Below are 23,715 nucleotides of genomic sequence, written 5' to 3' on the forward strand. Positions count from 1 at the left end.
CTCGTCCTGGCTGTCAGTGATGCAGCCCCACTGCACCCACTCTCTCTGTACTCATACATACATGCCTTTCTGGGAGTGTCTCGTCCTGGCTGTCAGTGATGCAGCCCCACTGCGCCCACTCTCTCCATACTCATACATACATGTCTTTCTGGGAGTGTCTCGTCCTGGTTGTCAGTCATGCAGCCCCACTGCTCCCACTCTCTCCGTACTCATACATACATGCCTTTCTGGGAGTGTCTCATCCTGGTCAGTCATGCAGCCCCACTGCTCCCAGTCTCTCCGTACTCATACATACATGCCTTTCTGGGAGTGTCTTGTCCTGGTCAGTGATGCAGCCCCACTGCTCCCACTCTCTCCATACTCATACATACATGCCTTTCTGGGAGTGTCTCGTCCTGGCTGTCAGTGATGCAGCCCCACTGCGCCCACTCTCTCCATACTCATACATACATGCCTTTCTGGGAGTGTCTCGTCCTGGTCAGTGATGCAGCCCCACTGCTCCCACTCTCTCCGTACTCATACATACATGCCTTTCTGGGAGTGTCTCGTCCTGGTTGTCAGTCATGCAGCCCCACTGCGCCCACTCTCTCCTTACTCATACATACATGCCTTTCTGGGAGTGTCTTGTCCTGGCTGTCAGTGATGCAGCCCCACTGCGCCCACTCTCTCCGTACTCATGCATACATGCCTTTCTGGGAGTGTCTCGTCCTGGCTGTCAGTGAGACAGTATATCTGGCACAGCTGTGTAATCATGATGTGAGTGTGTGTGCTGAGCAGTGAGTACTGCTAGCAGCAAGCCTCACAGCTTAACTGCAGTGAATCAGTGTGGTGGGGGTGGAGGGGAGAAGGGGGTTGCTACACCAATGAGACAAGGAGAGGAGGAGTGGTTGGATGGAACTCACACAGCAGCTGGTGAAAAGCTTAAAAAGGAGGAGTGGTTGGAAGAGGAAGGAGCTAGTAGGCTCAGAAAGGATTAGTGAGGGTAAGGACTCTCAAGGGAAATTGTAGTGGGATCCCCCAGGTACCAAACTGGGTAAAGAGCAGCTTTTAGGAAGGAAATTGGTGAGCCAGACCCTGTGGTTGACCCTTCTCTGCCTCATGTGGGGTGGATCCTTGGACTTTCCAGTTCCTCAGGAGGCTGTGGATTTTTCTTGCCCACTACCTGGTGGGTCTGTGGTCATCTCAGGCCATGAACCTCCCAGATGCCTGGACTCCAGATAAACATGACATGGTCATGGAGATGGTCCTGGGCTCTGTAGAGGAGGAGGTGGAACAAGCAAAGGAAAGTTGTGTCCCTTCTGAAGGGGCAATGGTGGACATTGTGAATGGTGAAGGGAAGGTTTTTGTGGGTGAAGAGGGAGTTATTCCATATATAGCAGAAACATGGGTCCTCAGCCTATACGATGTGCCACCATTAATGTGGCTTCTGTCTTGTCCGACCAAGCTTGATCTATGGGCTGATTTTTTTTTATTTCTGCAGTAGACTAGAATAAGCCCAGACAGTCCCACTTCCATTATACCACCTGAATGTGACGGTCAGTGACCACCGTGCCATCACTTACCTGTATGATTACACGAAACAGAATGATGGAAAACTTACACGGTTTCTTTACATCTTCTGGGGTCCACTCCGAGATTAGACATTATGGCGTAATTACTCAGACGGGAATATAAAACAGATAAAAAAATAATAGATTTAATGTAATAATTAGATGCAAACAAAAGCTTTTATTATGAGATCATACAGAGGAGTATCCGCACCATATAGATGTAACATACAACAAACCACTGCAGATGTAACCCGGGTGACTCTAATGCACATGATAATGTACAGGGTATATATGGATAGGATCTTGTATCAGAAAACACTCAGCACTCCTTATCAAGATGAGTGTCTGCAACAAGTTAGGCAAACTAGAAGTGAAAACATGTTCCAATGGCCGCCATATTGTCGTGCAGCAATACAGATTGTGCAAACTGGTATTAGACATTCACATTTACACAAAGCACAAGATACAAAATAAACAGCAGAAAAAAGACCTAAGCATTTAGGATGTATTATTTAGGAAGTAAATAGAGGTACATTAATGAAAAGCGTGAGTAGCAGTCATCAGTCTATTTGTGACGTTCTCTAGAGTGGTGGTCTCTTGGACTGTGCAAGGCAGTGAGTTCCATGGTCAGGGCTGCAAAGTTAAAAATTTGACCCTTAAATGAATGACAGGAGATTCTTGGTACTGCTGGTAACAGTCCTTCATCTGTAGAAGCAAGCAAGCAGGGCAGTAAGGAGGCAGAAGCTGCTTCTAGCACCTTGGACCATGTAATGTTGGGCTGGGAAGGTCAGTTAGCCAATTATGAAATAGATTTGTCATCTTACAGGCAGCCGGTGAAGGGAGCAGAGAATGGGTGTTATGTGGCAGGAACGGGCTGGTTAGGTAACAGCTTGGCTGCTGCATTATGTACTATCTGCAAGCTCTGTAATTATTTTGCTGGGTGACCCAGGTAGATGGCATTGCAGTAGTCTATGAACTTCCGAGGGAATCAAGTGTTTGATTCTGGCTATGGTCCACAGATGGAAGAATGAGGATTTGTATGTGGCAGATACCTGATGTCTGTGTCAGCCACGTACTAGGACAACACAAAGATTCAGCACACGTTCAGTATTTTGCGATTCTGAACACCAAAGCATAAATCCAGATGGTTGGTAAAGTCTTGTCCTTTATTGGGGAGCTTCTATTATGTTTCACAAAGACTGAGTCACAGCCAACTGGCATCATCCACCCCTGGCGCTCAGCTAGACAACCATTTATTGGTATTAGGTTCTCAGTACATGGAGCAAAAAGCAGGTCATCTGCATAGCAGTGGTAGACCAGGCCATGACGTCTGATTATATCACCCAGTGCTAGCATGTATATTTTATAAAGCATAGGAGATAGGATTCACCCTTGAGGAACATTGCATGACAGTGATGATTATACTCCAGAAGATTTAAATGGTTCCGTACTTGGGTAATGTCTAATGTGTTCAACAAGAGCGGATTTATTTCTCTCACAGCATGAAAATGGCTTCTCACCTGTGTGACTTCTCTGATGTGTAACAAGAGATGATTTCTGTGTAAACCATTTCCCACACTCAGAACAGGAAAACGGCTTCTCACCTGTGTGACTTCTCTGATGTGTAACAAGAGATGATTTCTGTGTAAACCATTTCCCACACTCAGAACAGGAAAACGGCTTCTCACCTGAGTGACTATTCTGATGTTTAACAAGAACTGATTTAAATGCGAAACATTTCCCACACTCAGAACAGGAAAACGGCTTCACACCTGTGTGATTTCTCTGATGTGTAGCAAGATTTGAGTTGCGTGCAAAACATTTCCCACACTCAGAACAGGAAAACGGCTTCTCACCTGTGTGACTTCTCTGATGTGTAACAAGAGCTGATTTCTTTGTAAAACATTTCCCACACTCAGAACAGGAAAACGGCTTCTCACCTGTGTGACTTCTCTGATGTGTAACAAGAGCTGATTTCTTTGTAAAACATTTCCCACACTCAGAACAGGAAAACGGCTTCTCACCTGTGTGACTTCTCTGATGTGTAACAAGAGCTGATTTCTTTGCAAAACATTTCCCACACTCAGAACAGGAAAACGGCTTCTCACCTGTGTGACTTCTCTGATGTATAACAAGATGTGATTTCCGTGCAAAACATTTCCCACACTCAGAACAGGAAAACGGCTTCTCACCTGAGTGACTATTCTGATGTTTAACAAGAACTGATTTCAATGCAAAACATTTCCCACACTCAGAACAGGAAAACGGCTTCACACCTGTGTGACTTCTCTGATGTGTAACAAGAGCTGATTTCTGTGTAAAACATTTCCCACACTCAGAACAGGAAAACGGCTTCTCACCTGTGTGACTTCTGTGATGTGTAACAAGAGCTGATTTCTTTGTAAAACATTTCCCACACTCAGAACATATCAGTGGCCTCTCACCTGCCTTAGCTGGATGATGGGTAATAAGCTTTGTGTTCTGTGTAAAACATTTGGCATCTACAGAACAGGGAAACACTGTATCTACTGTCAGAGCTGTAACAGATGCACCAATATCAGAGTGATCAGGAGAACATTTCCCAGGATCAGAGGGATCAGCTGATAGAGCTGGATATATAATTGGGGTAATGGGATTAGCTCCTGGAGAATCCTGTCTACTGTCATTATCTCTTATGTCACAATCCGGGGATAACATTAGATGTCCTTCTGAGATATTCCTGCTTGTGTGTCCATCTGCTGGAAATAAAATACATTATGGAAAATAAGATTTCTCTGACGTCCTAGTGGATGCTGGGGACTCCGTAAGGACCATGGGGAATAGCGGCTCCGCAGGAGACTGGGCACAAAAGTAAAGCTTTAGAACTACCTGGTGTGCACTGGCTCCTCCCCCTATGATTAGAAATGAGAATAACCGCGCTGTTGCCGGGATTTAAGTGTTTTAGCTGCCCTGAATAAAAATAAACAATTCAAATAGATACTAAAACAAGGCGCTTGTGACGAATGCGCCTCTCATGCTCCTTTCCACAGACGCAGAAAAGGCCTTTGATCGGGTGGATTGGGATTTTATGGAGGCAGTGCTTCGGCGATTGGGTCTGGGGGATGTTTTCTTACAAAAAATTCTCTCATTATATAGGGCCCCATCTGCTCGGATTAGGGTGAATGGCGTCCTCTCGGAGCCCGTATCAATTACTAACGGCACACGCCACCCTTAATATTTGTTTTATGCATGGAGGCACTGGCACGTGCGATCAGATGCAACCCTGACATTGTGGGACTACGGGTAGGTAACACTGACCATCGTTTGGCCCTCTTTGCTGATGACTTATTGGCAGTCATAACGAATCCATTGATCTCTCTACCTAACCTTATGAAGGAATTCGCACGGTTCGGAGATATGTCAAATTTTAAAATTAATTATTCAAAATCTATGGCGATGAATGTCACACTTCCGTCTGCCACGGCATCCCTCCTATCGCAATCGTTCCAATTCACATGGCAAAAATCCCATATTACGTATCTGGGAATCCAGATTCCATCGACACTTAACACTATAACTGCTATTAATCATACCCCACTACTCCGCAAACTGAGACAGGAGATGGGGCACTGGCTCACGCAGAGGTTTTCATGGCTAGGCCGTATAAATATAGTAAAGATGAACATTCTCCCCAGGTTGCTATACCTTTTTCAAACCACTCCTTTAAAACTTCCCCCTCAATTTTTAGCTGAAGCACACAAGGCGATAAGCCACTTTGTCTGGGGCGGTCGGAAACCTAGGTTCAAACATAGCCACCTATCTAGACTGAAATCCCAAGGCGGACAGCAATTGCCCATGATCTCTGCATACTACCACGCCGCAATACTGCATAGAGTTGTAGACTGGTCCCGTCCCGTCTCACATAGGAAGCAATGGGTCGAACTGGAGTCATCTTCTACCAGCCTTAATCTACAAGTAGTGCCCTGGCTCCCTAGATTTAATCGCTCATCACATCCCACTGTGGGACCTACTTTGGCTTTATGGCGGACGCTTCGCTATAAGATGGGAATCTCGTCAAAACGAACATCCCTTATGCCTATCTTCGACAACCCGTTATTCCCCCCGGGTGGGTCCAATAGGATTGCTTCTAGATGGGAAGGGGCGGGTGTGACTAGGGTGGGTCACTTGCTTGCGCATGGCAAACTCAAAACGTTCTCTGAAATACGGAGAGCGGGCGACATTCCTTCTAAAGATTATTGGTTTTACCTTCAGGTACACCATTTTGTTACCTCGAAACGAGAGACAATAGACTTGTATAAAACTCTCACGCCTTTTGAGTCCATGTGCGACCAGGAGATAACCCCCACACATGTAGTGTCGGGAATCTATAAGATTCTTCAACAAGGTTCCTTTCCTACTGTCCCCTCTTTTTGTGACGCATGGGATAGAGACTTCATACACCGGGGAATCAAGATCCACTGGGACACACACTGCAAGGTCATGGCACAATGCTCCACTAGTCTGGACGTTGTGGAAACGCAATATAAATTACTAACAAGATGGTATAGATGCCCGTCCCTTCTGCATAAATTCTACCCCTCAGTTTCCCCTTTGTGCTGGCGATGTGGTAGGGATACGGGCACACTGATACACATATGGTGGGATTGTCTGTCGATTGCCCCTTTTTGGAATACGATCATAGACCTATCCACAAAGATTTTGGGTGGCCCTGTCCCGCCGGGTCCGGACTTTTGGCTATTATCGCATTCAGATATACCCCTTTCCCGCTACAAGAAATCCCTCCTTAAATACTTAAATAACGCAGCAAGAGCTGTACTCCCGGTGCATTGGAAATCCACTAACCCACCGACAATATGGGAGTGGTTCCAACGCATTGACTTCTATATGCATATGGAGGATGTTTATTCTGCCGCCTTGGACAAATACTCAGATTACATAGCTACCTGGCTCCCTTGGATTGAATTCAAGATCACTAACACCTATGCTGATTATGCACCCTGACCATACATTGAGGACGGGGGTCCTTAAGGCCCCCGCTTTGGCTTCTGTATGTGCTACATATGTGGCCTACCTACTCCCCTCCCCATTCTGCTTCCCCCCTCTCCCCCCTCTTCCCTTTGTCCTCCTCTTTATCTATTTGTTTCCAAATGTTTACTACCTCACACTTTCTATAAAAGCTATGTTATTAAGCGATATCGATATGAGGATGTTTTTGATCCCAGATTTTGTACAATCTACCAAACGTGGCACAGTTTAAGAAAAGATAGATGAAACTGTTGATTCCTTTTTACTGCAAACATTTATTGATGTATATAACTACAGTTGATAAGATATGAGACTGTTGTCTACATTCTATTCTATGATATGTATGTTAACATATTTGGAAAATGTTTTATATTATAAAATGAAAAATAAAGAATTAAAAAAAAAAAAAAAAAAACAAGGCGCTTGTGACAATATGTATTCTATTTTGCAACAATTTAAATGTTGCAATACTGTAGTGCAATACCTGTAAAAAAGAAAAGGATTAGTAATGTTTACAGCTCCTTTTGTGTTTATTTTCAGTCCTGCCGGATTTTTCTGTAAAACCGGCTCCTTATCCCATTGAAATCTCTGTACGGGGTGACGGTAACCCCGTAGTATAGGGAAAGATAGGGTTACCGTCACCCCGTACAGAGATTTCAATGACTTCCTCCCCCTATGACCCTCCTCCAAGCCTCAGTTAGATTTTTGTGCCGAACGAGAAGGGTGCACACTAGGTGGCTCTCCTGAGCTGCTTAGTGAAAAGTTTTTTATGTTCAGTGAGACCTGCTGGCAACAGGCTCACTGCATCGAGGGACTAAGGGGAGAAGAAGCGAACTCACCTGCGTGCAGAGTGGATTGGGCTTCTTAGGCTACTGGACATTAGCTCCAGAGGGATCGATCACAGGCCCAGCCGTGGAGTCCGGTCCCAGAGCCGTGCCGCCGGCCCCCTTACAGAGCCAGAAGACAGAAGAGGTCCGGAAAATCGGCGGCAGAAGACGTCCTGTCTTCAACAAGGTAGCGCACAGCGCTGCAGCTGTGCGCCATTGCTCTCAGCACACTTCACACTCCGGTCACTGAGGGTGCAGGGCGCTGGGGGGGGGGGGGGGGGGAGGCGCCCTGAGCAGCAATAAAAACACCTTGGATGGCAAAAAATGCATCACATATAGCTCCTGGGCTATATGGATGAATTTAACCCCTGCCAGAATACACAGAAAAACGGGAGATAAGGCCGCCGGGAAGGGGGCGGAGCCTATCTCCTCAGCACACTGGCGCCATTTTCCCTCACAGCTCCGTTGGAGGGAAGCTCCCTGGCTCTCCCCTGCAGTCACTACACTACAGAAAGGGTTAAAAAAGAGAGGGGGGCACTAATTAGGCGCAGTATTAAAAATACAGCAGCTATAAGGGGAAAAACACTTATATAAGGTTATCCCTGTATATATATAGCGCTCTGGTGTGTGCTGGCAAACTCTCCCTCTGTCTCCCCAAAGGGCTAGTGGGGTCCTGTCCACTATCAGAGCATTCCCTGTGTGTGTGCTGTGTGTCGGTACGTTTGTGTCGACATGTATGAGGAGAAAAATGATGTGGAGACGGAGCAGATTGCCTGTAATAGTGATGTCACCCCCTAGGGGGTCGACACCTGAGTGGATGAACTGTTGGAAGGAATTACGTGACAGTGTCAGCTCTGTATAAAAGACAGTGGTTGATATGAGACAGCCGGCTACTTAGCTTGTGCCTGTCCAGACGTCTCATGGGCCGTCAGGGGCTCTAAAGCGCCCGTTACCTCAGATGGCAGATACAGACGCCGACACGGATACTGACTCCAGTGTCGACGGTGAAGAGACAAACGTGACTTCCAGTAGGGCCACACGTTACATGATTGAGGCAATGAAAAATGTTTTACACATTTCTGATAATACGAGTACCACCAAAAAGGGGTATTATGTTCGGGGAGGAAAAACTACCTGTAGTTTTCCTGAATCTGAGAAATTAAATGAGGTGTGTGATGATGCGTGGGTTTCCCCCGATAACAACTGATAATTTCTAAAATGTTATTGGCATTATATCCTTTCCCGCCAGAGGTTAGGGTACGTTGGGAAACACCCCCTAGGGGGGATAAGGCGCTCACACACTTGTAAGAACAAGGGCTCTACCCTCTCCTGAGATGGCCGCCCTTAAGGATCCTGCTGATAGAAAGCAGGAGGGTATCCTAAAATGTATTTACACACATACTGGTGTTATACTACGACCAGCAATCGCCTCAGCTTGGATGTGCAGTGCTGGGTTGGCGTGGTCGGATTCCCTGACTGAAAATATTGATACCCTAGATAGGGACAGTATTTTATGGCCTATAGAGCATTTGAAAGATGCATTTCTATATATGCGTGATGCACAGCGGAATATTTGCCGACTGGCATCAAGTCTAAGTGCGTTGTCCATTTCTGCCAGTAGATTATGGACACGACAGTGGTCAGGTGAGGCGGATTCCAAACGGCAATTGGAAGTATTGCCTTATAAAGGGGAGGAGTCATTTGGGGTCGGTCTTTTAGACCTCGTGGCCACGGCAACAGCTGGGAAATCCACGTTTGTACCCCAGGTCGCCTCTCAACATAAGAAGACGCCGTATTATCAGGCGCAGTCTTTTCGTTGGCAAGCGGGCAAAGGGTTCCCCATTTCTGCCCGTGACAGAGGGAGAGGAAAAAGGCTGCAGAAATCAGCCAGTTCCCAGGAACAGAAGCCCTCTCCTGCCTCTGCCAAGCCCTCAGTATGACGCTAGGGCTTTACAAGCTCAGGCACGGTGGGGGCCCGTCTCAACAAATTGGAATTCGAGACGTCCCCCCCTCGCCGTTTCCTAAAGTCGGCTTTACCGACGTCTCCCTCTGACAGGGAGGCAGTTTGGGAAGCCATTCACAAGCTGTATTCCCAGCAGGTGATAATCAAGGTACCCCTCCTGCAACAGGGAACGGGGTATTATTCCACACTGTTGTGGTACCGAAGCCGGACGGCTCGGTGAGACCGATTCTAAATCTAAAATCTTGAACACTTACATACAGAGGTTCAAATTCAAGATTGAGTCACTCCGAGCAGTGATTGCGAACCTGGAAGAAGGGGACTACATGATGTCTCGGGACATCAAGGATGCTTACCTTCATGTCCCAAATTACTCTTCTCACCAAGGGTACCTCAGGTTTGTGGTACAGAACTGTCACTATCAGTTTCAGACACTGCCGTATGGATGGTCCACGGCACCCCGGGTCTTTACCAAGGTAATGGCCGAAATGATGATACTCCTTCGAAGGAAGGGAATTTTAGTTATCCCTTACTTGGACGATCCCCTGATAAGGGTATGATCCAAGGAACAGTTGGAGGTCGGTGTAGCACTATCTCAGGTAGTGTTGCGGCAGCACGATTGGATTCTCAATATTCCAAAATCGCAGCTGATTCCGACGACTCATCTTCTGTTCCTAGGGATGATCCTGGACACAGTCCAGAAAAAGGTGTTTCTCCCGGAGGAGAAAGTCAGGGAGTTATCCAAGCTAGTCGGGAACCTCCTATAACCGAGCCAAGTCTCAGTACATCAATGAAAGGGTTCTGGGAAAAATGGTGGCTTCTTACGAAGCAATCCCATTCGGCAGTTTCCACTCAAGAACTTTCCAGTGGGACCTGCTGGATAAATGGTCCGGGTCGCATCCTCAGATGCATCAGCGGATAACCCTGTCACCAAGGACAAGGGTGTCTCTCCTGTGGTGGTTGCAGAGTGCTCATCTTCTAGAGGGCCGCAGATTCGGCATTCAGGACTGGGTCCTGGTGATCACGGATGCCAGCCTGCGAGGCTGGGGAGCAGTCACACAGGGAAGGAATTTCCAGGGCTTATGGTCAAGCCTGGAGACATCACTTCACATAAATATCCTGAAGCTAAGGGCCATTTACAATGCTCTAAGCTCAGCAAGACCTCTGCTTCAAGGTCATCTGGTGTTGATCCATTCGGACATCACGGCAGTCACCCACGTAAACAGACAGGGTGGCACAAGAAGCAGGAGGGCAATGGCGGAAGCTGCAAGGATTCTTCGCTGGGCGGAAAATCATGTGATAGCACTGTCAGCAATATTCATTCCGGGAGTGGACAACTGGGAAGCAGACTTCCTCAGCAGACACGACCTCCACCCGGAAGAGTGGGGACTTCACCCAGAAGTCTTCCACATGATTATAAAACTCGACGGGTATTGCGCCAGGTCAAGGGACCCTCAGGCAATAGCTGTAGACGCTCTGGTAACACCGTGGGTGTACCAGTCAGCGTATGTGTTCCCTCCTCTGCCTCTCATACCCAAGGTACCGAGAATTATAAGATGGAGAGGAGTAAGCACTATATTCGTGGCTCCGGATTGGCCAAGAAGGACTTGGTAACCGGAACTTCAAGAGATGCTCACGGAGGATCCGTGGCCTCTACCTCTAAGAAGGGACCTGCTCTAGCAAGGACCCTGTCTGTTCCAAGACTTACCGCGGCTGCTTTTGACGGCAGAGCGTTTGAACGCCGGATCCTGAAGGAGAAAGGCATTCCGGATGAAGTCATTCCTATCCTGATCAAAGCCAGGAAGGATATAACCGCAAAACATTATCACCGCATTTGGCGAAAATATGTTGCGTGGTGCGAGGCCATTAAGGCCCCAACGGAGGAATTTCAACTGGGTCGATTCCTGCATTTCCTGCAAACAGGAGTGTCTATGGGCCTAAAATTAGGATCCATTAAGGTTCAGATTTCGGCCCTGTCGATTTTCTTCCAGAAAGAACTGGCTTCAGTCCCTGAAGTTCAGACGTTTGTAAAAGGGGTACTGTATATACAACCTCCTTTTGTGCCTCCAGTGGCACCTTGGGATCTCAATGTAGTTTTTGGGTTCCAAAACTCACATTGGTTTGAACCACTTAAATATGTGGAGTTAAAATATCTCACATGAAAAGTGGTCATGCTGTTGGCCCTGGCCTGGGCCAGGCGCGTGTCAGAATTGGCGGCTTTATCCTGTAAAAGCTCTCATCTGATTTTCCATTCGGACAGGGCGGAATTGAGGACTCGTCCTCAGTTTCTCCCTAAGGTGGTTTTTAGCGTTTCACCTGAATCAACCTATGGTGGTGCCTGCGGCTACTAGGGACTTGGAGGATTCCAAGTTGCTAGACGTTGTCAGGGCCCTGGAAATATAGGTTTCCAGGACGGATGGAGTCAGAAAATCTGACTCGTTGTTTATTCTGTATGCACCCAACAAGCTGGGTGCTCCTGCTTCTAAGCAGACTATTGCTCGTTGGATTTGTAGTACAATTCAGCTGGCACATTCTGTGGCAGGCCTGCCACAGCCAAAAATCTGTAAATGCCCACTTCACAAGGAAGGTGGGCTCATCTTGGGCGGCTGCCCAAGGGGTCTCGGCCTTACAACTTTGCCGAGCAGCTACTTGGTCAGGAGCAAATACGTTTGTAAAATTCTACAAATTTGATACCCTGGCTGAGGAGGACCTGGAGTTCTCTCATTTGGTGCTGCAGAGTCATCCGCACTCTCCCGCCCGTTTGGGAGCTTTGGTATAATCCCCATGGTCCTTACGGAGTCCCCAGCATCCACTAGGACGTCAGAGAAAATAATAATTTACTTACCGATAATTCTTTTTCTCGTAGTCCGTAGTGGATGCTGGGCGCCCATCCCAAGTGCGGATTGTCTGCAATACTGGTACATAGTTATTGGTACCAAAAAATCGGGTTATTGCTGTAGTGAGCAATCTTTTCTAGAGGCTCCTCTGTTATCATGCTGTTAACTGGGTTTAGATCACAAGTTATACGGTGTGATTGGTGTGGCTGGTATGAGTCTTACCCGGGATTCAAAATCCTTCCTTATTGTGTACGCTCGTCCGGGCACATTATCCTAACTGAGGCTTGGAGGAGGGTCATAGGGGGAGGAGCCAGTGCACACCAGGTAGTTCTAAAGCTTTACTTTTGTGCCCAGTCTCCTGCGGAGCCGCTATTCCCCATGGTCCTTACGGAGTCCCCAGCATCCACTACGGACTACGAGAAATAGAATTATCGGTAAGTAAATTCTTATTTTTACTCACCGGTAAATCTATTTCTCCTAGTCCGTAGTGGATGCTGGGAACTCCGTAAGGACCATGGGGAATAGCGGCTCCGCAGGAGACTGGGCACAACTAAAAGAAAGCTTTAGGACTAACTGGTGTGCACTGGCTCCTCCCCCTATGACCCTCCTCCAGACCTCAGTTAGGATACTGTGCCCGGAAGAGCTGACACAATAAGGAAGGATTTTTGAATCCCGGGTAAGACTCATACCAGCCACACCAATCACACCGTACAACTCGTGATTTTAAACCCAGTTAACAGTATGATAACAATGGAGCCTCTGAACAGATGGCTCTCAACAATAACCCGTTTTAGTTAACAGTAACTATGTACAAGTAATGCAGACAATCCGCACTTGGGATGGGCGCCCAGCATCCACTACGGACTACGAGAAATAGATTTACCGGTGAGTAAAATCTTATTTTCTCTGACATCCTAGTGGATGCTGGGAACTCCGTAAGGACCATGGGGATTATACCAAAGCTCCCAAATGGGGGGGAGAGTGCGGATGACTCTGCAACACCGAATGAGAGAACTCCAGGTCCTCGTCAGCCAGGGTGTCAAACTTGTAAAACTTTGCAAAAGTCTGTTTACATGGGCGACCGCCGTGATGTTGTCTGATTGTATCAGTACCGGCTGGTTTTGAAGCAGAGGTCTTGCCTGGCTTAGGGCGTTGTAGATGGCCCTTAGTTCCAGGATATTTATGTGAAGTGAAATTTCCTGGTTTGACCACAGTCCCTGGAAATTTCGTCCCTGTGTGACTGCCCCCCAGCCTCGAAGGCTGGCATCCGTAGTTACCAGGACCCAGTCCAGTATCCCAAATCTGCGGCCCTCTAGAAGATGAGCACTCTGCAGCCACCACAGTAGCGACACCCTGGTCCTTGGCGACAGGGTTATCCGCCGATGCATCTGAAGATGCGATCCGGACCACTTGTCCAACAGGTCCCACTGGAAGGTTCTTGCGTGGAATCTGCCGAATGGAGTTGCTTCGTACGAAGCTACCATCTTTCCCAGGACTTTCGTGCATTGATGCACTGACACCTGTCCTGGCTTTAGAAGGTTTCTTACTAGAGATGACAACCCCTTTTTTTTTTTTCCTCTGGAAGAAACACTTTTCTGGTCTGTATCCAGAATATCCCTGACCAAGTCGCGGCTCGGCAAAGTTGTAAAGCCGAGACCCCTCGGGCGGCCGCCCAAGATGAGCCCACCTTCCTTGTGGAATGGGCGTTCACTGATTTAGGATGCGGCAGTCCTACCGCAGAATGTGCAAGCTGAATAGTGCTACAAATACAGCGAGCAATAGTCTGCTTTGAAGCAGGAGCACCCAGCTTGTTGGATGCATACAGGATAAACAGCGAGTCAGTCTTCCGGACTCCAGCCGTCCTGGAAACATAAATTCTCAGGGCCCTGACCACGTCCAGTAACTTGGAATCCTCCAAGTCCCTAGTAGCCACAGGCACTACAATAGGCTGGTTCAAGTGAAAAGCTGATACCACCTTCAGGAGAAAATGAGGACGAGTCCTCAACTCTGCCCTATCCGTATGGAAAATCAGATAAGGGCTTTTACAAGATAAGGCCGCCAATTCTGACACACGCCTGGCCGAAGCCAGGGCCAACAGCATGACCACTTTCCACGTGAGATATTTCAAATCCACGGTTTTAAGTGGCTCGAACCAATGTGATTTCAAGAACCCCAAAACCACATTGAGATCCCAAGGTGCCACTGGAGGCACAAAAGGGGGCTGAATATGCAGCACGCACTTCGCAAATGTCTGAACTTCAGGCAGTGAAGCCAATTCTTTTTGGAAGAAAATTGACAGAGACGAAATCTGTACCTTAATGGACCCTAATTTTAGGCCCATATTCACTCCTGCTTGCAGGAAATGCAGAAAACGACCCAGTTGAAACTCTTCCGTTGGGGCCTTTTTGGCCTCACACCAAGCAACATATTTTCGCCAAATGCGGTGATAATGTTTTGCCGTGACATCCTTCCTGGCTTTGATCAGGGTAGGGATGACTTCCTCCGGAATACCCTTTTCCTTCAGGATCCGGTGTTCAACCGCCATGCCGTCAAACGCAGCCGCGGTAAGTCTTGGAATAGACAGGGCCCCTGCTGGAGCAGGTCCCGTCTTAGCGGTAGAGGCCATGGGTCCTCTGTGAGCATCTCTTGAAGTTCCGGGTACCAAGCTCTTCTTGGCCACTCTGGAACCACGAGCATCGTTCTTACTCCGCTCCTTCGCACAATTCTCAGTACCTTTGGAATTAGAGGCAGAGGAGGGAACACATCAACCGACTGGTACACCCACGGTGTCACTAGAGCGTCCACAGCTATCGCCTGAGGGTCCCTTGACCTGGCACAATACCTTTCTAGTTTTTTGTTGAGGCGGGGCGCCATCATGTCCACCTTTGGTCGTTCCCAACGGTTTACAATCATTTGGAAAACTTCCGGATGAAGTCCCCATTCTCCCGGGTGGAGGTCGTGTCTGCTTAGGAAGTCTTCTTCCCAGTTGTCTACTCCCGGGATGAACACTGCTGTCAGTGCTGACACGTGATTTTCCGCCCATCTGAGAATCTTTGTGGCTTCTGCCATCGCGCTCCTGCTTCTTGTGCCGCCCTGTCTGTTTACATGGGCGACCGCCGTGATGTTGTCTGATTGTATCAGTACCGGCTGGTTTTGAAGCAGAGGTCTTGCCTGGCTTAGGGCGTTGTAGATGGCCCTTAGTTCCAGGATATTTATGTGAAGTGAAATTTCCTGGTTTGACCACAGTCCCTGGAAATTTCGTCCCTGTGTGACTGCCCCCCAGCCTCGAAGGCTGGCATCCGTAGTTACCAGGACCCAGTCCAGTATCCCAAATCTGCGGCCCTCTAGAAGATGAGCACTCTGCAGCCACCACAGTAGCGACACCCTGGTCCTTGGCGACAGGGTTATCCGCCGATGCATCTGAAGATGCGATCCGGACCACTTGTCCAACAGGTCCCACTGGAAGGTTCTTGCGTGGAATCTGCCGAATGGAGTTGCTTCGTACGAAGCTACCATCTTTCCCAGGACTTTCGTGCATTGATGCACTGACACCTGTCCTGGCTTTAGAAGGTTTCTTACTAGAGATGACAACCCCTTTTTTTTTTTTCCTCTGGAAGAAACACTTTTCTGGTCTGTATCCAGAATATCCCCAGGAACAGAAGACGTGTCGTGGGGACCAGCTGTGACTTTGGGATGTTGAGAATCCAACCATGCTGTTGTAGCACTTCCTGAGAAAGTGCTACCCCCACCAGCAACTGCTCCCTGGACCTCGCCTTTATCAGGAGATCGTCCAAGTACGGGATAATTGAAACCCCTTTCTTTCGAAGGAGAATCATCATTTCGGCCATTACCTTGGTAAAGACCCTCGGTGCCGGGATAACCCAAACGGCAGCGTCTGGAACTGGTAGTGACAGTCCTGTACCACAAACCTGAGGTACTCCTGGTGAGGAGGGTAAATGGGGACATGCAGGTAAGCATCCTTGATGTCCAGAGATACCATGTAATCCCCCTCCTCCAAGCTGGAGATAACCGCTCTGAGCGATTCCATCTTGAACTTGAACTTTTTGATATACTTGTTCAAGGATTTTAAATTTAAAATGGGTCTCACCGAACCGTCCGGTTTCGGTACCACAAACATTGTGGAATAATAACCCTTTCCTTGTTGAAGGAGAGGTACCCTGTTTATCACTTGCTGGGAATACAGCTTGTGAATTGCCTGTAACACCGCCTCTCTGTCAGAGAGTGTTGTTGGTAAGGCAGATTTTAGGAAACGGCGTGGGGGAGGCGTCTCGAATTCCAGCATGTACCCCTGAGATACTACCTGAAGGATCCAGGGATCCACCTGTGAGCGAGCCCACTGTGTGCTGAAATTCCTGAGACGTGCCCCCACCGTACCTAGATCTGCCTGTGATGCCCCATCGTCATGCTGTGGACTTGGTGGAAGCGGGGGAGGACTCCTGGTCCTGGGAACTGGCTGTATGCTGCAGATTTTTTCCCTTACCTCTGCCTTTTGGCAAAAAAGAGGCGCCTCTTGCCCTTATGGGGCCGAAAGGACTGTGCTTGATAATACGGTGCTTTCTTTTGCTGCGAGGTAACCTGGGGCAGAAAAGTTGATTTTCCAGCTGTTGCCGTGGAAACGAGGTCTGACAGACCTTCCCCAAACAACTCCACCCCTTTATAAGGCAAAATCTCCATGTGCCTTTTTGAATCGGCATCCCCTGACCACTGCCGAGTCCATAATCCAGTCTAGCGGAAATGGACATTGCACTTACTTTTGATGCCAGTCGGCAAATATCCCTCTGTGCATCACGCATGTATAAGAGAGCATCTTTTATATGCTCTAAAGTCAGTAAAATATTGTCCCTATCCAGGGTCTCAATATTCTCTGTCAGGGAATCCGACCACGCAACCGCAGCACTACACATCCATGCTGAGGCTATAGCTGGTCGTAGTATAACACCAGTGTGTGTGTATATAGACTTTAGGATAGTCTCCTGCTTTCTGTCAGCAGGCTCTTTAAGGGCGGCCGTATCCGGAGACGGTAGTGCCACCTTCTTTGACAAACGTGTGAGCGCTTTATCAACCCTAGGGGGTGTTTCCCAACGTGACCTATCCTCTGGCGGGAAAGGGTACGCTGCCAATAGCCGTTTAGAAATTACTAATTTCTTATCGGGGGAAGTCCATGCTTCTTCACAAACTTCATTTAATTCCTCAGATGCAGGAAAAACTACTGGTAGTTTTTTCTCACCAAACATAATACCCTTTTTTGTGGTACCTGGGGTAATATCAGTAATGTGTAATACATTTTTCATTGCCTCAATCATGTAACGTGTGGCCCTATTGGAAGTTACAGTCGTCTCCTCATCGTCGACACTGGAGTCGGTATCCGTGTCAACGTCTGTGTCTGCCATCTGAGGTAACTGGCGTTTTACAGCCCCTGATGGCCTTTGAGACGCCTGGACAGGCACAAGCTGAGTTGCCGGCTGTCCCATGTCGTCAAGCCTTTTATGTAAGGAGTTGACACTTTCCCGTAATTCCTTCCATAAGTCCATCCACACAGGTGTCGACCCCGCAGGGGGTGACATCACATTTACCGGCATTTGCTCCGCCTCCACATAATTTTCCTCCTCATACATGTCGACACAGCCGTACCGACACACAGCACACACACAGGGAATGCTCTAAAAGAGGACAGGACCCCACAAAGCCCTTTGGAGAGACAGAGGGAGAGTATGCCAGCACACACCAGAGCACTATATACACTGGGGTGACACCTATACAGAGTGTTTTCCCCTATAGCTGCATAGAATAACTATAATGCGCCTAAAATATGTGCCCCCCTCTCTTTTTTACCCTTTTCTGTAGTGCAGGACTGCAGGGGAGAGCCAGGGAGCCTTCCTTCCAGCGGAGCTGTGAGGGAAAATGGTGCCGGTATGCTGAGGGAGATAGCTCCGCCCCTTTTTCGGCGGACTTTAGGAAATCTGGCAGGGGTTAATTTACACCTATATAGCCCCTGGGGCTATATATGGTGTATATTTGCCAGCCAAGGTGTTATTTATTGCTGCTCAGGGCGCCCCCCCCCCAGCGCCCTGCACCCATCAGTGACCGGAGTGTGAGGTGTGCATGAGGAGCAATGGCGCACAGCTGCAGTGCTGTGCGCTACCTTGGAGAAGACAGAAGTCTTCAGCCGCCGATTTTCCGGACCTTCTTGCTTCTGGCTCTGTAAGGGGGACGGCGGCGCGGCTCCGGGAACGGACATCGAGGTCGGGTCCTGCGTTCAATCCCTCTGGAGCTAATGGTGTCCAGTAGCCTAAGAAGCCCAAGCTGGCTGCAAGCAGGCAGGTTCGCTTCTTCTCCCCTTAGTCCCTCGTAGCAGTGAGCCTGTTGCCAGCAGATCTCACTGAAAATAAAAAACCTAAACTATAATTTCTTTTCTAGGAGGCTCAGGAGAGCCCCTAGTGTGCATCCAGCTCGGCCGGGCACAAAGATCTAACTGAGGTCTGGAGGAGGGTCATAGGGGGAGGAGCCAGTGCACACCAGTTAGTCCTAAAGCTTTCTTTTAGTTGTGCCCAGTCTCCTGCAGAGCCCGCTATTCCCCATGGTCCTTACGGAGTTCCCAGCATCCACTAGGACGTCAGAGAAATATAAAATAAGTAGACAAGACCCAGGGTGTTACAGGATACAATATATAATTCTATAACTGACATGTTTTACCTGTAATCATTTTTATGTGTATTAAAAAAAAAAAAAAGATAGGATGCTTAGACTGGAGCTTGATCAACACTGAACGCTCATCTGGGATTACTAGAGGTGACATGGACGCTCATGTGGGATTACTAGAGGTGACATGGACGCTCATGTGGGATTACTAGAGGCGACATGGATGCTCATGGGGGATTACTAGAGGTGACATGGACGCTCATGGGGAATTACTAGAGGTGACACGGACGCTCATGTGGGATTACTAGAGGTGACACGGACGCTCATGTGGGATTACTAGAGGCGACATGGATGCTCATGGGGGATTACTAGAGGTGACATGGACGCTCATGGGGGATTACTGGAGGTGACACTGATGCTCGTGGGATTACTAGAGGTGACATGGACGCTCATGTGGGATTACTAGAGGTGACATGGCCGCTCATGTGGGATTACTGGAGGAGACATGGCCGCTCATGTGGGATTACTAGAGGTGACACGGACGCTCATGTGGGATTACTAGAGGTGACATGGATGCTCATGTGGGATTACTGGAGGAGACATGGACGCTCATGTGGGATTACTAGACATGGTTGTAATAATAAAACACCAAAGAAGAGAAAATGCTGTCCTGCTTGCGCACTTATAAATAATAGGATTTTAATACCTGCCGGTAAATCCTTTTCTCTGAGTCCGTAGAGGATGCTGGGGTCATCAATAGAACCATGGGGTATAGACAGGATCCGCAGGAGAAATGGGCACTTTAAGACTTTAATAAGGGCGTGAACTGGCTCCTCCCTCTATGCCCCTCCTCCAGACCTCAGTTATAGGAACTGTGCCGAGGGAGACGGACATTAGGTTGGTTTATATGAAAAGAAGAAACCACCTTCGGCAGAAACTGTTGACGAGTTCTCAACTCTGCTCTATCTTCATGGAAGATCAAATAAGGGCTCTTGTGAGACTAGGCCGCCAATTCGGACACCCGCCGTGCAGATGCCAAGGCCAATAAAATTACCACTTTCCAAGTGAGGAATTTAAGGCCAATAAAATTACCACTTTCCAAGTGAGGAATTTCAAATCCACCTTTTGAAAAAGGTTCAAACAGTGAGATTGAAGGAACTGTAACATCACGTTAAGGTCCCAAGGTGCCACAGGAGGCACAAAAGGTGGTTGGATGTGTAACACCCCCTTTACAAACGTTTGCACCTCAGGAAGTGAGGCCAATTGTTTCTGAAAGAAAACGGACAATGCAGAAATTTGTACTTTAATGGATCCTAATTTAAGGCCCGCATCCACTCCAGCTTGTAAAAAGTGGAGAAAACGTCCAAATAAAATTTTTTCCGCATAAGCCTTCTTGGACTCGCACCAGGAAATCTATTTCCTCCAAATGTGGTGATCGTGTTTTGCCGTAACATCCTTTCTATCCTGAATAAGAGTGGGAATGACTTCACTGGGAATACCCTTCTGGGCTAGAATCTGGCGTTCAACCGCCATGCCGTCAAACGTAGCCGCAGTAAATCTTGATACTGACACGGCCCCTGCTGTAACAGGTCCTCTCGTAGAGGAAGCAGCCAGGAATTTCCTATGCGTAAATCCTGAAGATCGGGATACCAAGCCCTCCTTGGCCAATCTGGAACAATGAGGATCGTTGGAACCTTTCTTCTTCTTATAATTTTTAACACTCTCGGAATGAGAGGAAGTGGAGGGAACACATACCGACTGAAACACCCACGGTGTCACCAGAGCGCCCACCGCTATGGTTTGAGGGTACCTTGACCTGGCGCAATCATTTTGGAGTTTCTTGTTGAGACGAGACACCATCATGTCTACTTGGGGAGTACCCCAGCGACTTGTCACTTCTGTGAAGACTCCTGGATGGAGATCGTGTCTGCTGAGGAAGTCTGCTTCCCAGTTGTCCACTCCTGGAATGAAGATAACTGACAGAGCGCTTAGATGTTTCTCCGCCCAGCGGAGAATCCTTGAGGCTTCTGTCATTGCTGCTCTGCTTTTTGTTCCGCCCTGGCTGTTGATGTAAGCTACTGCTGTTACATTCTCCGACTGGATGAGGAAGGGTCGACTTTGAAAAAGGCGTTCAGTTTGTAGAAGGCCGTTGTAAATGGCCCTTAATTCCAGAACGTTTATGTGGAGACAAGTCTCCTGACTTGACCATCTTCCTTGCACCCCAGCCCCGGGGACTTGCATCCGTGGTCACTAGAACCCAATCCTGAATACCGAACCTGCGTCCCTCGAGGAGGTGAGAACTGTGCAGCCACCACAGCAGTGATATTCTTGTCTTTGAGGACAGGACTATCGTCCGTTGCATGTGTAGGTGGGAACCGGACCACTTGTCCAACAGGTCCCACTGGAATACTCTGGCATGGAATCTGCCAAACTGAATGGCCTCGTAGGCCGCCACCATCTTTCCCAGCAAGCGAGTGCATTGATGGATCGACACTCTGGTTGATTTTAAGATTTGTTCCAGAGCTTTTTCTTCCGGAAGAAAAACTCTCTGTAGTTCTGTGTCCAGATTCATCCCCAGAAACGACAGGTGGGTCGTAGGGATCAACTGAGATTTCAGCAGGTTGAGGAGCCAGCCATGTTGTTGCAACACCTTCAGGGACAGTGCAATGTTCTGTAACAACTTGTCCCTGCATCTGGCTTTCATCAGGAGATCGTCCAAGTATGGGATAATCATGACACCTTGCATGCGAAGAAGAATCATCATCTCCGCCATCACTTGGGTAAAAATCCTCTGAGCCGTGGACAGCCCAAATGGCAACGTCTGAAATTGGTAATCCTGAACCACAAAGCGCAGGAAGGCCTGATGAGGAGGATAAATGGGAACATGTAGGTAGGCATCCTTTATGTCTAAGGAGACCATAAAGTCCCCTTCCTCCAGACTGGAGATCACTGCTCTGAGAGACTCCATCTTGAATTTCTGCAGAAAGTAATTTAGGTTAAGGTTGAGGATCGGTCTGACCGAGCCGTCCGGCTTCGGAACCACGAATAAACTGGAATAAAAGCCTTGTCCCTGTTGCGCAGGGGGAACCGTGATAATGACCTGGTTCTGACACAATTTTTGTATTGCGTCGCACACTACCTCTCTGCCAGTCAGAGAAGCTGGCAAGGCTGATTTTAATAATCGGCGAGGGGGAACGTCTTAAAATTTTAGTTTGTACCCTTGTGACACAATTTTTTAAATCCAAGGTTCCAGGCCCGAGCAAACCCAGACCTGGCTAAAGAGCTTGAGACGTGCCCCAACCGGCGAGGACTCCCGCAGGGAAACCCCAGCGTCATGCGGTGGACTTGGCAGAAGCCGGGGAGGACTTCTGTTCTTGGGAGGCAGAGAAGCCTGGGTTTCTTTTACCTCTTTCCCTGCCTCTAGCAGCAAGGAAGGCAGAGCCTCTTCCTCTTCGGTATCTATTGGGCCGAAAGGACTGCATTTGATGATGCGTTTTCTTATGTTTTGGGGGAACATAAGGTAAAAATTACGATTTTCCAGCAGTAGCTGTAGAGACTAGGTCTGTAACCGGTAGGTATTAAAATCCTATTTTTTCATACGTCCTAAAGGATGCTGGGGATGCTTCAAAACCATGGGGTTTATACCAATGCTCTAGAACGGGCGGGAGAGTGCAGATGACTCTGCAGCACCGACTGATCAAACATGAGGTCCTCCTCAGCCAGGGTATCAAACTTGTAAAACTTCACAAAGGTGTTTGAACCCGACCAAGTAGCAGCTCGCCAAAGTTGTAATGCCGAAACCCCTCGGGCAGCCGCCCAGAATGAGTCCACCTTTCTGGTAGAATGAACTTTCACCGATTTCGGTAACGGCAACCCTGAAGTAGAATGAGCCTGCTGAATCGTATTACAGATCCAGCGCGCAATACTCTGCTTGGAAGCAGGAGCCCCAATCTTGTTGTGAGCACACAGGACAAACAGAGCCTCTGTTTTCCTAATCTGCACCGTTCTGCCGACATAGATTTTCAAAGCTCTGACCACATTGAGACTTCGATTCCGCCAAGGCATCAGTAGCCACTGGCACCACAATAGGCTGGTTTACGTGAAATGAGGAAACCACTTTTAGTAGAAATTGCTGATGAGTTCTCAACTCCGCTCTATCAGCATGGAAGATTAAATAGGGTCTTTTGTGAGACAAAGCCGCCAATTCAGAAACTCACCTTTATGACGCCAAGGCCAACAACATGACTACTTAAGATCCCACGGTGCCACTGGGGGCCCAAATGGAGGTTGGATGTGCAGCACACCTGACGAAGGTCTGAACTTCCGGAAGGTAGGGCAATTCTTTCTGAAAGAAAATTGATAAGGCTGAAATTTGTTCCGCCCTGGCGGTTTACGTACGCCACTGCTGTTATGTTGTCTGATTGAATCAAGACGGGCAGACCGCGAAGATGTTCCGCTTGCAGAATACCGTTGTAAATGGCCCTTAATTCCAGAATGTTTATGTGCAGACAAGCTTCCTGGCTTGACCATTTTCCCTGAAAGTTTCACCCCTGTGTGACTGCTCCCCAGCCTCGGAGACTTGCATCTGTGGTTACCAGGATCCAATTCTGAATCCCGAACCTGCGTCCCTCCAGAAGGTGAGAACTGTGCAGCCACCACAGAAAGAAGATCCTGGTCCTGGAAGATAGAAGTATTTTCCGGTGCATGTCCAGGTGAGACTCGGACCACTTGTCCAACAGGTCTCTGAAACACCCCTGGCATGGAACCTGCCATACGGAATGGCCTCGTAGGCCGCCACCATCTTCCCCAGCAATCGAGTGCATTGAAGAACTGACACTTTTGCCGGTTTCAGAATC

The 23,715-nt window shown here is 48.3% G+C and overlaps 1 protein-coding gene across 1 annotated transcript in view; it reads right to left on the reverse strand.

Moving 5' to 3' along the window:
* Positions 1-1,676: 1,676 nt before the first annotated feature.
* LOC134984107 (zinc finger protein 271-like) overlaps positions 1,677-23,715 on the reverse strand; it is a 207,401-nt gene continuing 185,362 nt past the window's right edge. The window contains exon 8 of the mRNA XM_063949738.1: positions 1,677-3,994. Within this exon, the coding sequence (XP_063805808.1) occupies positions 2,970-3,994 (1,025 nt within the window). The 3' untranslated portion in view covers positions 1,677-2,969. The remainder of the gene's footprint in view (positions 3,995-23,715) is intronic.

The sequence above is a fragment of the Pseudophryne corroboree genome (assembly GCF_028390025.1).
Source record: "Pseudophryne corroboree isolate aPseCor3 chromosome 3 unlocalized genomic scaffold, aPseCor3.hap2 SUPER_3_unloc_36, whole genome shotgun sequence".
Lineage (NCBI taxonomy): Eukaryota > Metazoa > Chordata > Amphibia > Anura > Myobatrachidae > Pseudophryne > Pseudophryne corroboree.